This window comes from Stegostoma tigrinum, chromosome 32, assembly GCF_030684315.1.
Source record: "Stegostoma tigrinum isolate sSteTig4 chromosome 32, sSteTig4.hap1, whole genome shotgun sequence".
Taxonomy (NCBI): Eukaryota; Metazoa; Chordata; class Chondrichthyes; order Orectolobiformes; family Stegostomatidae; genus Stegostoma; species Stegostoma tigrinum.
The window spans coordinates 15834443-15856670 of NC_081385.1; the positions used below are offsets into that span (position 1 = coordinate 15834443).

The 22228-nt window shown below is 37.9% G+C and overlaps 1 protein-coding gene across 1 annotated transcript in view; it reads left to right on the top strand.

The window, feature by feature from the left end:
• LOC125466871 (uncharacterized) overlaps positions 1-21961 on the top strand; it is a 108820-nt gene extending 86859 nt beyond the window's left edge. Inside the window, exons 32-39 of the mRNA XM_048561980.2 lie at positions 886-1025; positions 1406-1462; positions 1604-1700; positions 8694-8797; positions 11407-11494; positions 11832-12589; positions 14776-14902; positions 16877-21961. Coding sequence (XP_048417937.1) covers positions 886-1025; positions 1406-1462; positions 1604-1700; positions 8694-8797; positions 11407-11494; positions 11832-12589; positions 14776-14902; positions 16877-17089 — 1584 coding nt within the window. The 3' untranslated portion in view covers positions 17090-21961. The remainder of the gene's footprint in view (positions 1-885; positions 1026-1405; positions 1463-1603; positions 1701-8693; positions 8798-11406; positions 11495-11831; positions 12590-14775; positions 14903-16876) is intronic.
• The last annotated feature ends 267 nt before the right edge of the window (positions 21962-22228 follow it).

Below are 22228 nucleotides of genomic sequence, written 5' to 3' on the forward strand. Positions count from 1 at the left end.
TTTGAAATCACAAGTAAGTCCTGTTTTACCTTAAGTATATACCCATGTTGCATCTGGCACAATGTATATTAATCTACATCTCTTAATATTTTGAGAACTGAATAGATCTTTCATCAGAGATAATAAAATGAGAGGCTGGATAAACGCAGCAGGCCCAGCAGCATCTCAGGAGCACAAAAGCTGACGTTTCGGGCCTAGACCCTTCATCTTTCTTTCATCTTTCATCAGTCCTTGTTCTCAGCATTCTAAAGTAATGACACTGGGAATTGTTTGAAGTGCGTTTTCTTTACTTGTATCAGAGTCCTGCAGTCTTTAGAGCAACGGTTATACTGTTGATCTTATTTTTAATTCACGGGAGGAGAACATTGCTGGCTAGACCAGCATTCATTGCCTATGCTAATTGCACAAAGTGCAGTTCAGAGTCAACCATATTGCTGTGGGTCTGGACTAAAATGTAGGCCAGATCAGGTAACATTGGTAGTTCCCTTCCCTAAACAACATTAGTGAACCAGATGGGTTTTCTGACAACCAATAATGGATTTATGGTTATCATTAGATTCTTAATTCCAGACATTTATTGAATTAGATTCCACCATTTGCTGTGGCAGGATTCAAACCTGGATCCCTAGAACATTACCTGGATCTCTGAATTAACAGTCCAATGATAATACCACTTGCCTGACCCATGTTTGTCGAGAATGATTTTGTAAGACTGGATGAGTATGGTACAGCTTTCAGTTTTAAAAATCATGTAAGCATGACATAAGTTTTTTTAAAGGTTTTTAGAGGATGCACAGTTAACCTATTAATGGAAAATAGGGGAACTTGGAAATAGGCACAGAAAATAACAAAGTAAGATTGCTCACTTTTAACTCTGTATAATAGAAATTGAGGAATGAACTCAGAACAGTAAAGCTACAGATGAAGGCTCAAAAAGAAAAGAATTTTGACCAAAGGAAGTATCGATTACAAGAACTTAGTACACTACAAGAAGAACTTAAATCTACAAAGAACAATTTAGAAAGGTATGTTGGACTTAAAGGTCTGTAAGCCATGAAGTTACAAACTTAGGCAGTACGTGCCATTCTTGTCAAACTTCCTATCAATTTGTGGATTTTTAAAAAGAATTTATCAGTGAAATGAGAGTTTGTTCAATTTACTTGAATGAAAGGAATTGTATGTTTAATATATGCATATATATTTGAACCCAAAAAAGCGTTGTATTAATATTGTGATTCTGATACAGTGAAACTTCCCAAGATGCTTTAAAGGGGCAATATGAAGGAAAGCTGGACACCCAGGCAGACAAGACACTATATCTTAAGACAGATGGCCAAACACCTGAAAAATGGATGTGGGCTTTATGTAGAGTGAGGAAAATCTCAAATGTGACTGTTCTTTTCAGGTCCAAAAAAGCTATTCGTGAAAATGATTCTGAAGTTCAGAAGATAGTAGAAGAAAGGTATTGGCTGCACTATATTTATTTAAATTTTTTTCTAATATTTGATGTTATAGAAATAATTTATTCTTCAAAGCTGTACTATAGATGACAGTTTTAGTACATGCACAATAAATTATTTAAGAGTATCTTCATTGCTTTCAGGGAAAAAGGGATCAATGACAAGAAAAAATTGCAGACAATTTATGCCACAAGAAAGGAAGATTGTAGACAATCAGCAAGCAGACTACTTTCTGTTGAGGTATGTATTGTTGGGAAATGTTGTGTAAATGACGTTAACGTGTGAATATCACTACGTGAGACTGACAGAAAGCAAACTCTATGTTGAGCAAAATTGATAAAAAGGTTTCTCAGTTTTATTTGCTTCCTTAGTGTGTTTTGGTTTATTTTTGACCATGTGGAATATTTTTGCAGTTACTACTATTAGATATGAAGGATGATTGTGATGATTCATACTGCGGACCACATAAACTGAACAGTTTAATGTCGATGGGGGTTCATTTTGATTTTATGATGATGCACATCCTTCCCTCTTCAAATAACCTTGAATTACAGCCTTTTTCTAAACAAAATTATTTTCCTCCTTGATTTTCCTTAGCTCTGGAATTTTGGATCCAAGCACCACCCTGCAGCTGCTCCCAAACCTTTAGTGCACACTGCTGAGAATAAATCACTGAAATGCATTCAAGAGTGGCTTGTAGCAAATATTAATCTGAAATTCATGAATGCAGTGGGGCATTCTGCAGTATCCCATCCCGTGGCTTGTTTGATGAAAGAGCATTCAGCACTCTTAAATTGTTGTGCTGTTAGGTTATTACAGTTCTGTCTAAATCATTGCATTTCAAAGATGCACAAAAACCTAGGACCTCTTGCTGCCCTTTGCTGCTTTGATCAGTAGCAGCTTAGCTACTACAGTTGTTTGCTTTAAGGCAGTGGAAAGTTCTGAAGACCGTCAATGCAGGTGTAGATTTCTGTAACTAAAAAAGTGACATTTTCAAATGTAATTTCTGAATTTCTGACCTTGTGTTTTGATATTGAATGTAGCATTTGATGATTCAGCAGCTTGTATAATATATTTAATGCAATACATCCACTCCTACCTTATGGTATCATCCATATGCCCATGTAATAGCTGCTTAAATGCCCCTAATGAGGCCAAATCTACTGCCCTCTCTGGCAATGCATTTCCATGCCCTTACCACTCTCTGAGTAAAGAAGCTACCTCTGATGTCTCCCCTATATCCCCTGGATGCCAACTAGATTGGATTGAATCTTAACTATGATAGTGGCAGCCTACCTTCACTGGTGATGGTAGCATTTATTTGAGGTGCCCAGAATCATACAGCATCGAAACAGACCCTTTGGTCCAACTCGTCCATGCCAACTAAGTTTCCCAAATTAAACCATACCCACTTAGAGACATAGAGGCATATAGCACGGATACAGAACCTTCAGGTCTAACCAGTCCAGCTTGTGTTTGGCCCATATCCGTCTAAACCTTTCCTCTTCATTTACCAGCCCAAATGTCTTTTAAATGTTGTAACTGTACCTGGTTGAAGCTAACTTTCAATATTGTCTGGAGGTCTCTTCCTTTGGCTATTTCCAGAATCTCTGAGATGATGTCAGGGAACAGGTGGGGAGTTCAGACACAATAAGGCCTAGTGGCCAAAATAACTGAAACATCCGCCCCCAACACCACCCTCACCTCTCTCCACCCGCCCCCCCCCCCCCCCCCCTTCAACCAAATAGATGGTTGATTTCTTTTCAACTCCAATACTGTTGTGGTCAATAAAAACCTCCAAGCAATGAAGAGTGTTTGGTGTTTTATGGCTGTTACTGACCTGGGTTTCATGTTCACAAAGACAAGGGGCATTCATACTTACTTTACCAATTTAGGCACCAGTTTTAACTTGCTCAGAATTCACATGTGTAGTCATGGCTCTAATGGGAAGTCTGTGCTGGAGGTCAAGCTAATTTTTCTACAAGTTATGAAATATGATTAGTTTAATCTCTCAGTTGGTTGTGGACTATGACCACAATCCAAAAGAAGCACACACTAGGTTTCATCAATGAACAAGAAAACAAAAACATGTTTATTTTAGCAATTATATCCTAAAACATAGGATAAATAGATTATTAATAACTAATATGCAAATTAATATGAAAATTTAGATTGTTCCCACTTAAATCCAACCAATTTCACTTCATTTACAAACAAGATTGACAGGCACATGAGACAAACTTTTTCTGGAACATCTGGGTTAAAGATAGAGACAAAAAGGAACAATTTTTGTGGACCAAGTGACCAACTCAAATCGAGAAGTGAGGTCACTGTCTTAAAAGTTTTTGGTTTGTTGTTTTGGCAGTGATTTGATTTGTCTATGTTGTTGCTGACTGCGGCAATCCTCAGGTTGGCAGCTGGTCTGTTTGACCTAGCTCTTGGCTTTTGTTACAAATTTTTATGTTGCAAATTCTTTGAGTGTCATTCCTTTTCCACTCAGAGGAAGGGAGGTTTCATTTGCTTTCAGGCTTTTGGAAGGATGAGTGCAATTTGCTCAGTTCTTTATCAAAATTAGGCAGTTCCTTTTTTTGACAATACATAGATACCAAGCGTCAGCTAGTCTCATTAAAGGATAAAACCTGGTTTCAGCAAAAAATTATATGTATTTGTGTAACCCATAAATGACTACATAATTCCACTTTTCTTTTGATTTGTGAAAAAATAATTTGTTCTTTCCCTGCAATGCAGCAGCCCAGACTTCCATTTTTCAAGAGTGGACAACAGTTGATGTAATATACATGGGATTTCAAAAAGCCCTCAGGAAGGTTACACTTTATAAATTTATTACTAAAGCCAGAACGTGTATCAAGTAACCAGCTACAGAATGGATAGTGAGCTGGCAGAGAATGGAGATTAGGAATTCAAGGTAGTTATTCAGATTAGGAACTGACATTCCTTAAGAATCTATGGTGAAATAGTTGATACTTTATGTGAACAATTTGGAATTGGGAATCAGAAATAGAATTTCAAAATTTGTGGATGACAACAATTAGGTTTGAGCAGGGTTACAATTCCTACTTGGAATTCCTAGTTAGATAGGGTAGACAGTGAGAGTCTTTTTCCGAGGAATTTGACGTCAGCTTGTACAAGGTGGCATAGCTACAAATTGAGGGCTGATAGATTTAAGATGGATGTCAGAGGCAGGTTCTTTACTCAGAGAGTGGTAAGGGCATGGAATGCCCTGCCTGCCAATGTAGTTAACTCAGCCACATTAGGGGCATTTAAACAGTCCTTGGATAAGCATATGGATGATGATGGGATAGTTTAAGGGGATGGGCTTAGATTAGTTCACATGTTGGTGCAACATCGAGGGCCGAAGGGCCTGTTCTGCAGTGTATGTTCTATGTTCTAAAATATTCTGTGTTCTCTCCCCCATTAAAATAAATGAACCATCAATATACATAGATGGCTTCATTTTTTAAAAGCCTTTAGCCTTATGTCATTAGTACACTACAGTGCGTATGTGTTACATTGACTCTAAGCATGCAAACATTCACTGCTACTGTCCATTTCAGTTGGTTTTCTGTCACCGAACACCTCTATCTTCTTCCTTCAAAGTCATGACAACACCTTGACAGGTACGTTTTTCCATAGAGTCATAGAATCCTTACAATGTGGAAGCAGGCCCTTTGGCCCAACAAGTCCACACCAACCCTTGGAGCACTCCACCCAGACCTATGCCCCTATGACCCACCTAATCTACACATCCCTGAACACTGTGGGCAATCTAGCCAATCCACCTAGCTTGCACATCTTTAGACTGTGGTAGGAAACTGGAGCACCCAGAAGAAACCCATGTAGAAACGGGGAGGATGTGCAAACTCCACACAGTCACCTGAGGGTGGAACTGAACCTGGGTCCCTGGCACTGAGAGGCAGCAGTGCTAACCACTGAGCCACCACGCCACCCTATTGTCCTGCCACATGTGTAATTTTCAAATTAAATTGCTGCAATAATCAACAGTCTGAATTTTTAATCCTTTAAATTTTCCTTTAAACTTTAAGGGTTCTGATCAGTATATACAATTGTCTCAGACACATTACTAGGAATTTAAATGTTGTAATGCCAATACTAAACTCATTGTCTCTTTCTCAGTTGTGGAAAATTTCTGTTGATATTTATCTAGAAAACTGAATAATCATCCAGTAGGTTTTCTGTCTTCTTCTTGTCTTGCAAGAGTAAAGCACCAGCACACACCTCACTTGCATTGATAGGCACTTTGAATGGCTTTGTGTAAATAGGTGTGGTTGACACTGAAGAATAGTTAACACAGCTTTCAGGCTGTCAGATGCCTTCTGACATTTCTCCATTCACTGAAATTTTCTGCACTTCTTCAATAAGTCAGTCAGTGGAGGAACTATATTCTAAAATTCGGTACAAACGTCTGAAAAAGTGACATGACTCTGGAATGAGACTTGGGCTTTTGCGAGCGAACTCCTCGCCAGGTTATCACCGAGTCTGCCTCTTGAAGTCAGTTGAACAATTCCAGTAGATGCTCTAAATCCTGCCATGTGTGACTAAAAAATCACCAGATTGTTGATGTACACCGCACAATCAGGTAATCCTGTTAATTTATTGGTTAGTCTTTGAAATGTGGCTGCTGCATTTTTCATACCAAATGGCATGATTTTAAACTGGCACAGTCCTTTCGGAGTCACAAAAGCTGAAATTTCTTCTGTTCCAAGTAAAAGTGCTTGCTTGTATCATCTGAGTAAGTCTAACTGGGAGTCGAAAGTTGTTTGTCTCACCTTCTCAAACAGTCTTCCAATGATATGAATCATATTTTGTAACTGCATTGACTTTGAAATATTCTTCACGTAGTCGTTGGGTAGCATCTGCTTTTGGCACTGTTACTATCGGTGAGCTCCATTCATTGCAACTCACTTAGGTTATGTTGTCTTTGAACATGCATTAAATCTCTTTTTGAACCCGTGCCAACTTTAAAGGGTTAAGTCTATGAGGATTTTAGTTAATTGGCGTAATGTTTTCTATTTCTATATCTACATCATGCATATTCAGATGAGTACTTCCCAGTTTACTTCCACATATCTCCCCACCTGATTGTAATAACTCTTTCAGGTCATTTCAGTTTTTCTCTGGAAAGTAACTGATTTATCCCAATTTTTGAGAGCTTCCTCATCCAATTTATTTTGAGGAATATCTAATTCAGAATATTTTGAACTTGGTTCTTCTCTCTGTGTTATAAACAGTACCACATTCTCCTTTTGGCTCCCACTTTTTGTTTTGGGTATGGATCCTATGGAATCAATGAAAACGCTTGTAAAAGGTTCCTCAAATGTGGAAAGAAGTATTTAAAGGTGCTGGTTTTCTCACTGCCTGCGATTTTTTTTATTATCTGACATATATGACAAGTCTGGCAAAAGTCAGCCACACCCTTATATAAAAAAAATGTTTTCGTATTTTGGCTTGAGTTTTCCTTACTCCCAAATGACCACCACGTGGTAATTCACGTGCTATCCACAACATATCCTTTCTGTAACCTGCCGGTAATACAGCCTGATGAGCTTCTTCTCATTTCTCATCTGCCTGAATATGTGTGATCTCCATTGCCTCATCATGACTTCATTTTTACGATCGTAGCATTCTGGGATACACTCAGATTCTTCTTCTATGTATGCTTTTTGATACAACTGCTTTAATTTTTCATATATCTGTTGAAATTCAGCGAATTTCTCTGTACTAAAAAATCCACTTTTTCCTTTGCTTGTTCTTGTTTTTTTCTCAATCATTTGATTAAACATTATTTCTAATAATTGAACTTCAACTTTCTTATCTTCACTCCTTGATATCTCCTCCTGCCTCAATCTATGGCTTTGTGACCTTGTTATCTCACAGTCAGGAAAAATCCCAGGATATATTTCCTGTAACACCTTAGTTGCCTGATTTTCCACTGGCTTTTCAACCACAGTCGGCATCACTCAGTGGTCCTGCTGCGTCATTACCAAGGATTAACTGTATTTCTGGTATCGAGAATTTCTGTATTACTCCTTCCACCATTTCACCACTTCATTGGACTGTCCAACCTCACTTGATATAGAACATAGAACAGTACAGCACAGAACAGGCCCTTCAGCCCACAATGTTGTGCCGATGATGGAAAGCACCATGTATTCCGCATATTACCATCTTTACTGGCAATACTCCTTCTGAATTACATATCTCTTGATCTCTGACTGTCAAAGATTGACATGCTCCAGTATCTCTCAAAATCTTAACTTATTTATCTAGTCTTCCTGACATACATGAGTAAACTTTAGCCATGCAAATAAATTGTTTAAAGAGATCTGACATTTTCTTCTCAACTCGCCCCTGACCAAGTTGTACATTCTTTTGCAGCTTTTTAGCTTGCACTTCCTTTACCACTTCAACAAAACTCACTGCCCTTTCCTGTTTTCCCACATCTGTCTTCCCAGTGTTTTTTTCTAAACAACCGTACTGTGACTTTGAGTGGCCTACTTTATTACAGTGAAAACGCCTGAGCTTTTTTTACTTGTTTTCCTCCTCATGGACTTTCTTCTTACCTTGTCGTAAACTGTTTTTACTATCTTCACTGAGGTCTTCCTTTTCCTTACCACCTGAGGATTTCTTTCTCCTGTAATTTCTAACAGATTGAAATTGATGTTGGAAGCCAAAATTTGATTTATGAACCATGACATGATCTTCTGCCATTTCCACTGCTAATCTAGCTTGAATCTCTGCTGTTCCACATGAGTTTTTACAACTTCAGAAATTGCATATTTGAACTCCTCCAAAATAATTGTCTCTGTAGGAAGTCAAATGTTAGGTCTATTTTCAGACCCCTTATCCAGCTATCAAAATTACAATATTTGATCCTTTCAATCTTCATGTACGTTTGACCAGGTTTTCTCCTCAAAATTACAAGATACCGAGAGGCTTCTAATACTTGCTCATGTGCAAGGAGAAGTAGAAGGCGAAGGTTTAAGCCAAGAATTTCAGAGCTCAGGGCCCAAGCAACTGAGTGCCACCAATGGGGATGCAGTTAAAATTGGGAATACTGAGGAGACAAAATTTAGAGGAGCATGGATATCTGAATTACAGAATATTTCCTCATGGAATTTGTAGTATATGTTTCTTGACATTTAAAGGCAGTAAAATTACCGTTTCTATGTGTTGCTTAAATTCCTGCTCCAGACTCAGATTCAAGAATGGAAAAAATACACAAGATTATATTTTCTGAATCAGCTACTTCAAGAGGCAGTTGAAAATGTGAAGTTTTATGCTGCATACAAGAGTCGGTAAGTGTTTATCACAGTTTGTATTATTTGCAGTGAATCAGACGTTTAAAAGAAACAAGCATGTCAAGCAAACGAGTCGATGCTGGAAAAAAAAAGGTTATGTGTTGGATGAAAGTGTTAGCTGAGGTGTAGAATTGTGGAACATCACTCATTTGGGGAGGCGACAGCCTAGTGATATTATCGCTGGACTGTTAATCCAGAGACCCAGATAGCATTCTTGGGACACAGGTTCAAATCCTGCCATGGTGGAATTTGAATTCAGTAAAATATCTGGAATTAAAAATAGTGAAGAACATGAATCCATTGTGGATTGTCAGAGAAACCCATCTGATTTACTAATGTTCTTTTGAGGAGGAAACCACCATCCTTACCAGGTCTGGCCTACATGTGAGTCTAGATCTGTAGCATTGTGGTTAACTCTGATTAGGGATGGGCAATAAATGCTACCTAGCCAGCGACACCCTCATCCCATTAATAAATAAAGAAAAAGAAACTTAATACCGTAACGTTTGATCCAACATTGAACACAAATCAAATTTTCATTCAGCAGAAAGAGACCGGTTTGGGAAAATGTTTATTACTTGTGTTAAGCGATAATGTTTGAAAAACAAGTTCCTGTTGCATGATCCTTCCAATTAATAACAAGACTATAGACTTCCACTCTGACAAAGACCCTAAACTGGAACGCTATTTTTGCAAACGTCTGAAACAATGTTGTCTTTGCTTCAGACACAGATCCTGGAGCTTATTCATGTGGCAGTATGAACTGCATGGCCCTTGGATTGAAGTAGAATTGCTAACTGGCTGTGGTTTAGATCCCCCCCACCAAACTTTATCTCGACATTGAATAGACAGTCTACAGTTTGACATTCCTGACACCTCCCTGGGGATTAACAATCGACTCAGTCATCACAAATGCTCTTGCTGTCATTGGTAGATGCGAGAATTTTGCATTTTCTTCTCATTAAATCAACCCAGACCCACTTAACCTTTACCAGTAAAGCCACTTAAGCTTATTGTCAGGCAAAATCCAGAGTAGTTCATGTGACCTCCTTCATTAAACCATTTTATTTTAAAAAGTCATTCCAAATACAAAGTAATCTTTTAACCTTCATATTTCTAACAATGAACAAAACCTTGAATTACGACTTGATAGTGGGACGAGCTCAACACCTTACAAAGACTTTTGAGTCTAGTGTAACTTGCATCCTTTTACTGATATTGAATTGAACTGGAAAAGTGAAAAATGAAAAAGCATTCAATCTTACAAGTCTGTTCTTTCCACAAGTCATGCACAGTGTGTTCCATTTAATCGTACAAGGGAAATTGCTCTGTCTGAGCCCATCACCTTAATGCTATTTTGTTTCTCATAATTCAGAATCAAGGATATTGTTAGAAGTATGTCATTTATAAAAACAATACATGAAAAATAATAGTGCAGTTGCATATGTGTTTGCAAAAAGCTGTGTCCCTAAACTGTTATTCTTGTGATTTTCCCCTTTCCACACGTAGATGACAACAGCTGTTTAATTGTGTGTAGTGGCTAAAGTTATGTCACTGTAACTTGTATTGCTGATGCTTGAACGAAGACGTTTCCACTTTTATCTTTTTGACTCGTCACTGAACATATGTTGAGATATTACAAAGTGTATTGAAGCAAATATTTGAAATGGCCATGTACCCAGGACAACTTTTATGAAGGCTTCTGCCTTCTCAATTCTCACTTGTACTTCAATAAATTTACAGAGAAATATTTGAATTGTGGCAGGTTTATTGATAAATAGTGTCTCCTGCTTTTCTGTCAAGCACAGCATCATACAGTTTAAAAGTGATGCTTCCTGGTGCTTGAACTATACAGTTTTTAGGCTTTATAATATATTTCACTGCTGCAACAGCATTTAAGTGCTTTTCACTTGGTACCTGATGAGAGAGAGCCTTTGTATTATAGTCATGTCAGAGATTTTAGCCTTGCATACAGTAGGTTAAGTGTAACAATGCCACATTTAAATCACTTTTTCCATGACAGTGTCTTGCAACCAATCAGAACTCTTTTCTCCTGTAGTATTGTGATAATTTGACTTTCTTGCATTTGTCTTGATAAATGCAGGACAAAAAGCTTTGGCAGCATATCTCTCTCTTTTCAGCACTACCCTCCAATCTGTCTACAAGACCCAAAGACATTTTACATTTTCTGCAACCTTGCTGAGAGTAAAATATTCAAAGCAAACTTATTTTCCAGTTATCGTCAACATACACTACAAATTAGTGATTCTCAAGATAATTTAAGTTGCTACCAAATGGACATTAACCATTGTCTGAGCACTGTGTTTAAAGCAAGCAATAATTGTATGTTCAGGCTAAATGGCCTTTCTTTGTGTGGTAACCATTCTGTGATGCTACGGTATACACACATCATTGCAGTCGCATTCTATAGCGCAAGTTGCATAAGTATTTGTTATCCAAGTTATCTCAATATGAATAAACTAGTGCATGTTGAATGTGAAAATAATACTGTTTGTCTTGTTTAAATAAGAAATTATGATCACCTTAAAGTTCAAAAGTAGATAGAACAAGTAAACCTTTCTTACATTTCTGGTTGCATCTCGAAGGTACGTTAATTCTCCAGACATCATTGCTATTTGTGACATGTGGAAAAAAAGAATGAAAGGAATTCAAGAGCAAATTGATCTGGTCAATGTAAGTTTTTTTTTCCACTGTTATCCATTGAGATTCCCACCATTACGTCCCCAACAAGCCCCAACATAACTATCTGATCTTCATCTTTTGCCAAGTTTCATGCCTAGCACCCCTACTAAACTGCGGGATGATGTTGCCATCCACCTATACACCACTATTCCTGTGGACTTGTCACAACAGAATAATCTGTAGTCCTCAGCATAAACTATTCAGTAGTAGAGTAAGCTACTCGGTTCATAAGTTACCCTTCCAAATATATCTAGAATAAAAGCAGACCACAGTATGTCTAACAACCTGGATTTTATGAGCACTTACAGATAATTGTGCTTTTTTTTAGGCTACATCTTGGTCTCAGGAAGATGGAACATATTATGACGGTGCATTTTCTACAAATTATTTTAACTTTATGCCATCGCAATACAAATTTAAACATCAAAAGTATCCTGTAGATCAACAAAGACTTTCACCATCTCCTGTAACAGTTGAAATGAATCAGAATGTTGCAGAAAGTGCCTGGTTTTCACCCAGATCTAAGAATATAGGACTTGATGAGAAAACATTACTGACAGCAGAAAAAAACAACTACAGATCAGCTGCTTGGCCAGCCAGTCACGTAACGGTACCACTTATGCAGCCTAATTCAGCCCTTGATTTGTTGGATCTTAACCAGTCTGATCTTGAACTAGAACTTAGGATGTTGGCTGGTCAAAAAATGCCATTTCCTCTTTATCTTGATAGTGGTGGTTTGGAAATGCATGATGTCTCAAATGAAGAAAAATCATCAACAATCCCAGATAATTCTCTTGGCACATTACAGACTTCACATTTCTCAGAGAATCTTCAACATCATTTATTTGAATCTTCTGACTCCACAGCTGAGCCCTTGAATGAACCCTTCAAACATTTACAGTCTGCACATGCAATTGTTAAGTCCAGGAAAGACTTCCAGGCTTTACACACCAAAAGGCGACTTGATGGAGCATCCACCACCACCAAGTCACCATTTGGCAGGGAGTTATGTGTTCTTGCAGAGCCAAGATCATTGTATCATGCAGTAATGGAACAACTTTTGTTCAAATTCCCTACAATAAGCGCGTAAGTTTTTATTTATCTCAGTGCTTGCAGTAAAAGCATATTTGTTTCATGTTGAATGCTGATGCCAGTGTATGGCACAGATTCTAAATTCTACTGTGGTTTAATCCTGCACATTCTGACTTCATTAGAAAATGCTATCAATAGGTCTTGATGGTGTAGCCTATTGAATTGTCAATGTGCAACGTGATGGACTAGTAACATGCAGGCTCACAGACACATATATACAAGTTTATGACTCTGGAATCAGCTTGAAGTTTTCCTAATAGTTAGCTAGAAAGCAACAATTGTTAATTATGGTGCCTGTCAGTTAAAGATTTTGTTGCTTAAACCATACATAGACAAAAATAGCATGCGAACACTTTTTATTTCTTGGTGTCAGGTTGCCTTTTAAGGTACCACATATTATTTTTAATGAATGTGTTCAGATACATTTACGACGCTCCTCTGGAACAGGAAAATTTAGATCTGAACCTCCTGGCCCAGAGGATAGGACACTTCTGCACTACAAGATCCCTGTGTGGCTCATATATCTTGTTTAACTAGCAACGAGTTCACAAAGTGGAGTGACTTTTGAGATTGCCATTAAATGGGCTAGATTGTAACTCCCTTATTCACAAAGGGTGGGAGAATGAAAACAGGATACTATATGCCAGTTGACTTATTCAATAGAAATTTGTTACAAGCTTCTAACCGGGCACTTGGATAAGTTCAGGGTATTCAGGCAGATTCACCATGATCTTGTGAATGGTCAAACAATATTTACCTATCTATTGAAGTTCTTTGAAGAAGTGGATAAAAAGGAGTTGGCAAATGTAAATTTCCAGAAAGCATTTGTGAAAGTCCTATATCAAAGGTAGTTGCAGAAAATAAAACTCGTGGCGTACTGCTCACGTATGGACATGGATAGATTTTCTGACGAACAGAAAACAAGAGAAGGCATGAGCAGTTTTTTTTCTAGGGTTGGCAAGATGTATTAAGTGGTGTGCCAGAAAGATCAATGTTGGGACTTCAGCTGTTTACCATTTATATAAATTAACTTGGATGAGGCTTTGAAGGTATGGTTTCCAAATTTGCTGATGATGCAAAGATAGTCAGGAAGTAAGTTGTGAAGATGATGTAACGAGGCTACAAAATTATATAACTAGGTTGATTAAATGGATAAAGATTTGGCAAATGGTGTTTAATATGAAGCATTGTGAAATTGTTCTTTGCAGGAAGAATGATTGCAGAATTCTGAGATGCAGAGGGATTTGTGTGCACAGGTGCATAAATCACAATGTTAGAATGCAGTTCCAGTGAGTAATTTGGAAAGCTAACAGAATTCTACTGCTTATTGTGAAAGGAATTGAATGCAATTGTATTGCAGTTACGCTTCAGTTATACAGGGTATTGTTGAGAACATATCTGGAGCACAGTGTGCAGTAAACGGTCATTAAAATTTAGGAGAGGATGTAAATGCATTGGAAGCAATTTGGAGAGGGTTTACCTGCCTGATACCTGGGATGTTTGGGTTGACTTATGAGAAAAGATTGCTAGGCTTCCACCCACTGAAGTTTAGAAGGGTCAGAATGATATGATTGAAACAGTAAAAGATCCTGAGAGGTCTTGATAAGGTAGATGTGGAGAAGATGTTATCTCTGATTGGACAATCTGGAATTAGACATCACTGTTTGGAAATCAGGGGTCATTCATTTAAAATAGATGAGGTGATTTTTAAAAATTTATTGAGTGTCATGAGTCTTTGGAATACTCTTTCTGAAAAGGTGATGGAAGCAAAGTCCTTGAATATTTTTAACACAGAGGTGGATAGGTTCTTGTTAGGCAAGGGGGTAAAAGGTTACCAGATATAAGTGGAAATGTGGGTTGGCATTACCATCAGATCAGATTGAATGGTAGAGCAGGCTTGAGGAACTAAGTAGCCATATCCTTGTTTGCATGCATCGTATGAGCGAAAACAATGTCTAAAACAAATCATGAAAACCTTTCAAGTTTATCCACGGCATGTTTGAAAATGCTTCAGTTAGCCTTGATCAAAGACTGACGCTCATATTGGAAACTATGGACTTAGTGAGCATACTATGGATTAGAAATTTTTTTTGAATTAATTGAGCAATCTGCAATCTTTTAAGCCCAATCACTCATGCCATTAACTTGACTAATTTTATCCTTTTGTTTCATCTTAACAGGGATGTATTTCATTCACTTATTAATAAAGTGAAAGATGAAAATAATGGTACTCTGTTTGGTTTATCTGTCATTGACCTGGTCAGGCAAGTTTCTCACCATGTTGTTCAGCATACCTATCGAGAAATGGTACGTACAGTTTGCCTCTTAAGATGTTTGTGGCATCCTATTCTTTCCCCAGTATTACACTTGTATAAAAATGTAATTACCTGTCACATTGCAAAGTAGAACAGCTTGGTATCAAGTACTGCCAACAAAATAAATGCCGCCAAAACAGCAAAATGCAGTATGTATCTTTAATTTTTATTACCGAATTCCCTTCCTTTCTGTCATTTGATTGCAGCACTACACTTTTTCCTTACGTGAACTTTCATCAATGCATATTGTAGTCAGTGATTCTGTTTGTTGACCTTTTCCACTCCTGTGAAAACAGCTAGGCCTTTCTCACATTGAGCAGAAGCAATATTAAAATCAACATAGTATAGGTTAGATACTTTGGTAGGACTTGATTGTTTGTTAAAATTTATTTTCAAGTCCAATCCACTCCTTATTTAAATATCATGTAGAATTGGAGCTATGAGAGATTCACTTTTAGGATGTAAAGTTAGAACATTATTGATTCAAAAATGCTATATGTGTTACAATGCATGAAATTTAAAGACAAAGCAACTTGTATCAGATTCATATGAAAACATGTCGAGGTTTAAAAAAGGAATGATTGTGAGGTAACAAAGTGTGAAGCTGGATGAACACAGCAGGCCAAGCAGCATCTCAGGAGCACGAAAGCTGATGTTTTGGGCCTAGACCCTTCTTCAGAGAGTGGGATGGGGAGAGGGTTCTGGAATAAATAGGGAGAGAGGGGGAGGTGGACCAAAGATGGAGAGAAAAGAAGATAGGTGGAGGGGAGAGTATAGGTAGGGAGGGGATAGGTCAGTCCAGGGAGGATGGACAGGTCAAGGAGGCGGGATGAGGTTAGTAGGTAGGAAATGGAGGTGCAGCTTGAGCTGGGAGGAGGGAATAGGTGAGAGGAAGAACAGGTTAGGGAGGTGGGAACAAGCTGGGGTGGTTTTGGGATGCAGTGGGGGGAGGGGATGAGCTGGGCTGGTTTTGGGATGCGGTGGGGGAAGGGGAGATTTTGAAGCTTGTGAAGTCCACATTGATACCATTGGGCTGCTGGCTTCCCAAGTGGAATATGAGTTGCTGTTCCTGCAACCTTCGGGTGGCATCATTGTGGTACTGCAGGAGGCCCATGATGGACATGTCGTCTAAGGAATGGGAGGGGGACCTCAAGCCACAGCTCCATTTCCTACCTACTAACCTCATCCCACCTCCTTGACCTGTCCTCCCTGGACTGACCTATCCCCTCCCTACCTATACTCCTCCCCACCTATCTTCTTTTCTCTCCATCTTCGGTCTGCCTCTCCCTCTCTCCCTATTTATTCCAGTTCCCTCTCCCCATCCCCCTCTCTGATGAAGGATCTAGGCCCGAAACGTCGGCTTTTGTGCCCCTGAGATGCTGCTTCAGAAGCTGATCCAGCTTCACACTTTGTTATCTTGGATTCTCCAGCATCTGCAGTTCCCATTATCTCTGAATGATTGTTAGATTTCATTTAATAAATATTCCTGTGTCACTTCAGATATCTCCGATCACTCAATTTGAAGTTCAGTACTATACGTTGTCTTCCATATGGTTTGCCAACTCCATCACCTATTCTGCCAGTTGTAATGATCATTTCACGTCACGTGACTTATTTTTAAAAAAAACTACATTATGCTGAGCAGAATTCATTAGCAGGCAAAGGATAATCTAAGATTTGCATTGTTTTACAGAAATAACTGATATATTGTTGTATTTTTGTTGTGGGGTTGATTACCAGCAAAATTCAAGTTTGAGTTCTGTTTTATTCTAAGTATGCATATTAAGTACCCAAAACATTTTGTCAGCATTTGATTAAAAGCCAACTTTCAATTTGACTTGTAACGTGTTAAATTGATAGCTTACATGGGTGTTACGTTTAAGTCACTGCAAAAATATTTTCCTAATTGTAATTTGTAAAGTTGTTTGCAAATTTAATAAACTTGTGCATTTTCCCTATCTTTCAGAGATTTCCATCTGCATCAGAGCTTTATCCATTTCGTTCCATAGACTATGAAAATACTTTTCTCCCCAGCTATCCTACTGTACAATCTGATCTGTCTTCAGTAAGACCAGATAGATTCAGTGGCCTAATGTCTGGAAGTGCAAACCCTTCATGTTTTGCATCATTACCTCTTGGCGATTTGCTGGAGCTGGAAGGCAGTTTTGATGGCCTGTAGAGTTGAAGAAACATAGTTAAATTTGAACATATAATTCCACTACAAATCTTATGTTTGCTGGCTAACAAATGCTGTTCTTTTGAAATTTCCATACAACTGAAACAATCTGAAATTTTTCTACCATATTTGGCTTCTTCACCTATAGGTACAAATAATAATAAAATGACTGGTTGAAATTTCAATTGATTCATTATAAACTGCAATTGTAACTTCTAATAAATTGATAAAGCTTTCTTTCAAAAGGAACATCACTTTCTGTTTAACTATTGCTATGATGTTGCATCGATCAGAATTAATAAGATTGAAATTTATTCTGTGAAGATCTATGTTTGTGTTTGTAACGTAATGATTTAGTCAGAATATCGTGCTTCCCATTGTTTATGCATTATGACATTTCTCTTGGATAAACTCCATTTCAGAAAATAGAAAATTCAGCATTACAAAGCACTTCAACACTGCAGTGAATCAACACAAGATGAAACTGAACTTTAGCTTTTCAGAAATATATTTTTTGTAACACAGCTTTAAAAAGATAGATCAGGTGAATACACTGCAGTTACTGACAAAACGAGTGAGTGTGCTTTTCTGTTTGACCCAAAGCACAATGAAAATGGCCTGAACAGTAAGGAGATCACATACAGGAGTAGTCAGGGACACAACTTTAGATAAATATTTAAACGAATCAGTGTTCATCCAGCTCCACACCTTGTTATCTCTAAAATTATGTGGAATTTGCTACCATTAGAATGCTACCATCAAGCTAGAAGGATGCCTGCTTGTTACATAAATGGGTAGTATATGAATTTCAGTGCCAGTGTGTTGCTAAATATGGGCAGTTGCATAGCTAGCATCCTGAAGATTGGCAGATTGTATTAAACAGTGTGTCCCTTCAACTTCACAACATTCAAGATACTTAATGTCTAAAAAGCCATATTTGGTCAACCCTAAACAGTGTGTCTAATGTTATTCTGTGTTTGAGCAACATTTGTGAAATAATCCTGAGTATTTCAGAAATATGCTCATAAGCAATTTAATATTCTCAGCCTGGAATGCAGTGTGGAACATTTGTGTGGACTGAAAACTAGATATTAATGCAGAGGTCCCTATTCTTTATAGTCACAACGTATGCACATGGAGTTTGTTTCACCTGAACAATACAAGTCCCAGCCATTGTCTGGTTCATGCCTCAAGGCAATACATTGAGCAACAAGAATCAACTCATTGGTTCAGATTGAATGCTTGACAGTTAATGGTTAGTCATCACCTGACTGGTATTATGCTGCATGGCAATACCTCTAACGATTTAGAACCTACTTGCCAACTAATAAGCATAAACAGTATAAACATGCTCCCCTCAACATTGGTATTCTTCCAGACTGTCCCAATAAGTGCATGGTGAAAACTTTGACAATATTCAAGTTCTGTATTACAACATAATTAATTAATAAAAAGTAATTACCTTTCACCTTAACTATGGAGTGAGAACAGCAATCCCAAAAGTGAATTTGAAGAGCAAAAAATAAATATATGATGGGACAAGAGTAAGTAAAATAATGTTGATATCACTAGGCTAAACAGTGCCTGCGTTGCACCTTTCCAACTGTTTTATGTTTCTGTTTTATGGCTTAGAAGGGGTGGATGCTAGGAAGTTGTTTCCGTTAGGCAGGGAGACTAGGCCCCGTGGGCACAGCCTTAAAATTAGAGGGGGTAAATTTAAAACTGAAATGAGATGACATTTCTTCAGCCAGAGAGTGGTGGGCTTGTGGAATTCGTTGCCATGGAGTGCAGTGGAGGCCGGGACATTAGATGCCTTCAAGGCAGAGATTGACAAATTCTTGATCTCACAAAGAATCAAGGGCTACGGGGGGAGTGCAGGGAAGTGGGAGTTGAAATGCCCATCAGCCATGATTTAAATGGTGGCGTGTACTTGATGGGCTGAATGGCCTTACTTCCACTCCTATGTCTTATGGTCTTATGTAAGAAGTATTCCCTTAACTGTATAACTTATGATTGAAAATCACATAGTCATTTGACAGCTCTTAATGCATAGCAGTAGGTAGATTCTGCCAGTTCAGACTAGGCAAGCTTGTTAGAAAGAGAATTAGTAGGAATTGAAGTTTATGATGAAAAATAGAACTCCCATGTCTCAATCCATTTGATCCAATTCAGAGTTTATGGATTTCCAGAGCAAAATACTGATTTTACAAAAACTCTTATTCTGAAAATTCTCAAAGTTGGTACTGTTGGAAAAAAAATCAAGGAAGAAAAGAGCAAAACTAACATAATACCAGAGTCATACTTATAGACATATATGCTTTGTGAAATCTTTCTGTCATTTCCTGTGTGGCTAATTGAAATAACTCCCAAGTACACACCCACATGCTTTCAAATGAAGTGATAAATGTTAGGTTATTCCAGAATACAAATTACTGGTTATAACTATGTGGCTAATAACTCAAAACGATCCTGATCCCTCTGACCATGTCAGTTTCTTCCTGTTTGAAATGATGCGGAGGTGCTGATGTTGGACTGCAGTGGATGAGGTCAGAAATCTCACAACACCAGGTTATAGTCGTATAGGTTTCGTACACCCTCATCAGTGGTGTAACACTTTGATCTTTTACTTATAAATTCTGTGTCTAATACTAACCCCCTCTCTAACACTTCAAGGAGGAGTGAGGCTCCGAAAGCTTGTGTTTGCAAATAAACCTGTTGTATTATAACCTGATGTCTATGATTCCTGTTTGAAATGTTGACGTACGCATTGAGACTCTTATAAGCCATGTAACCGTGTTCGTCTGCTTACTGTGCTACTTAATTTTATTGCCATTAGTTTACTTTTTGTGAATGTTGATCTTCTGTGGTTATTAATATTGATTCAGTACAATTTATTTTCCATCTAGCTTCTCATGACACTTCTTGAGGCTCATGTCATTCACCTACATGCCACAAAAACTACAAAGGGTTTATAGGGTGACAAACAGGCATATCTGTGTATCATGCTAACCAGTTTGTCATGTGGTTGCCCTTGGTCTTAGTTGTCTTTAATATTAGGACAAGTACTTTCAGGAAAGAATGCTTTTGCTTTTAGTTCCATTTACTTGGTGATATGCATGTGAGTACGTGTCTCTCATTTCAACATTGTCAAAATGTGGGTGGAGGTCAATGCATGGCAGAATTTTCTAAGACTCCTGTCACCAGTGTGCTCAGCACAAAGTTGTCATAGTAATTGGTAGGTTGTATATCAGTTCTAGTGCATTCATGCTAATGGTTAAAGGGGTGGTATGTGAAAGAAAATAAACATTTTAAAAATCTGTACTTTAACATACGTAATGAATCACCGTGCGAGTAACCATGCTGGTTGGCCTTCTGACTGCTTAGAATTAGACAGCATGATTAATGAATAGCTTTTGTTGCCTATGTGCAGAAGGTTCCTTGAGATCCCACATTACAATGATCCAAATGACAGAAAATAGGTTAAACGGTTGGATGTGTATCAACTTGGGGAGGAGATGAAAGAGGGACTGGAATTTGCAGAACTTGCGTGGAACAAGAATATTAAAAAGTCATTTGGTGGTACAGAACCTACTTTGCTGTATAAAGAAAAGTTTGATGAAGATTTTCATTTTGTACTCAGTACAACTGACAAGAATACCAGTTCCAGGGGAAACCAACATTTATAAGGTAGAGAACATTGGAGCAGGAGTAGCCTACAAGGCCTTTGGAGGCTCTTCTGCTGTTTAATATAATCATGACTGAATATCCAACTCAGTACTCTATTCCCACTTTCTCTCCCTACCTTTTATCCCTTTAGACCTAAGAACTACATCTAATTCCTTCTTGAAAGCGTTCACTGCTTGATCTCAGCCACTTCCTGTGATACAGAGTTCAGGAGGCTCACCACTCGCTAGTGAAGAAAGTTTTCCTCCTCTCAGTCCTAAATGGACATCCACAACATTGTGTTTACCTTGTTCCATTCTGTTAGGAATTTTATAGATTTCTATGAGATCCCTCCTTGATCTTCTAAACTCCCAGTGAGTATACCCCAAACCAATCAAGTCTTTCATATGTCAGCCCTGCCATCCCAGGAAAAGCCCTCAAAAAATAAGAGGTATGAAGGGACAATGCTAAATAGATGCTAAGTGGACTCTGATTGCTTGTGGCTTTGCTTTGGAGAATGCACTCATTCATGGTGATTGACAGTTAACAGCCAGGCATTGTTCATATTTTAAACCAGGCAGATTGGCTGTGATTAGACAGGACATTGCCCTGGGAAATGATCCAGTAAATGGCTGCAACCTATATTGTTGAATTGAAATGGGTGCAGTGTATGTACATGTTTGTTCTTTGTTCTAACCAGGGGGTAGCTTCAAAATTAAAGTGTCCAATGAACATCAGTAGTCATGTAGTAAATGTATTTGGAATTGTTTGAACTGGCAAACATCCCAGCTTGTGGAATTGTTCTTGTGGGAGAAAGAAATTCAATTTATAATGGAAGTTGAGTTGTTGAATCTGTTATCCACTGTATGCTTGAGAAGATGCCAGACTTGATCTGAAAATTGGAGGACAACAATATTTTTCCACATTTGTGTCAATTTAATTCTCTACACAAGGCACCTGATATACAACTGATTCTCCTGTACATATCACAGCAGTGGCTGGATTTGTGTAGCTCTGAATTGCATTCTAAGTGTTTGAGTAATATAACTCAAACAAAGAAAAGTGCTTTAGTTAAATAGATGTGACCATAATATTGCTTATATGACACTTGAGATGCTTATTGCAGCTCAGACTGTGACATGATGTCTGTATTCTTCAGCCTAAATAAACTTGTGTTTGTCCATGATTATACGGAAATCAAAGTATTTGGCTATTTGTACAGTCTATATGAAAAACCTAGAGTAAAACAAGATAGTAACCTGGCTTGCTTTCATTTGTATGGTATTCTGCCTAGATGCATATTTTATATGATAATACAATCCAGACTGACACTTCATAGAATCCCTACAGTGTGGAAACATTTTCTTGAAGTTATTTTGAAAGGCTGCGGTAAACTTTATAATTCTCACCATACATTTTCAAATTAAATTTTACAATTGATATATTTAGTACGTACCTGTTTAGAACTGATGAACAATC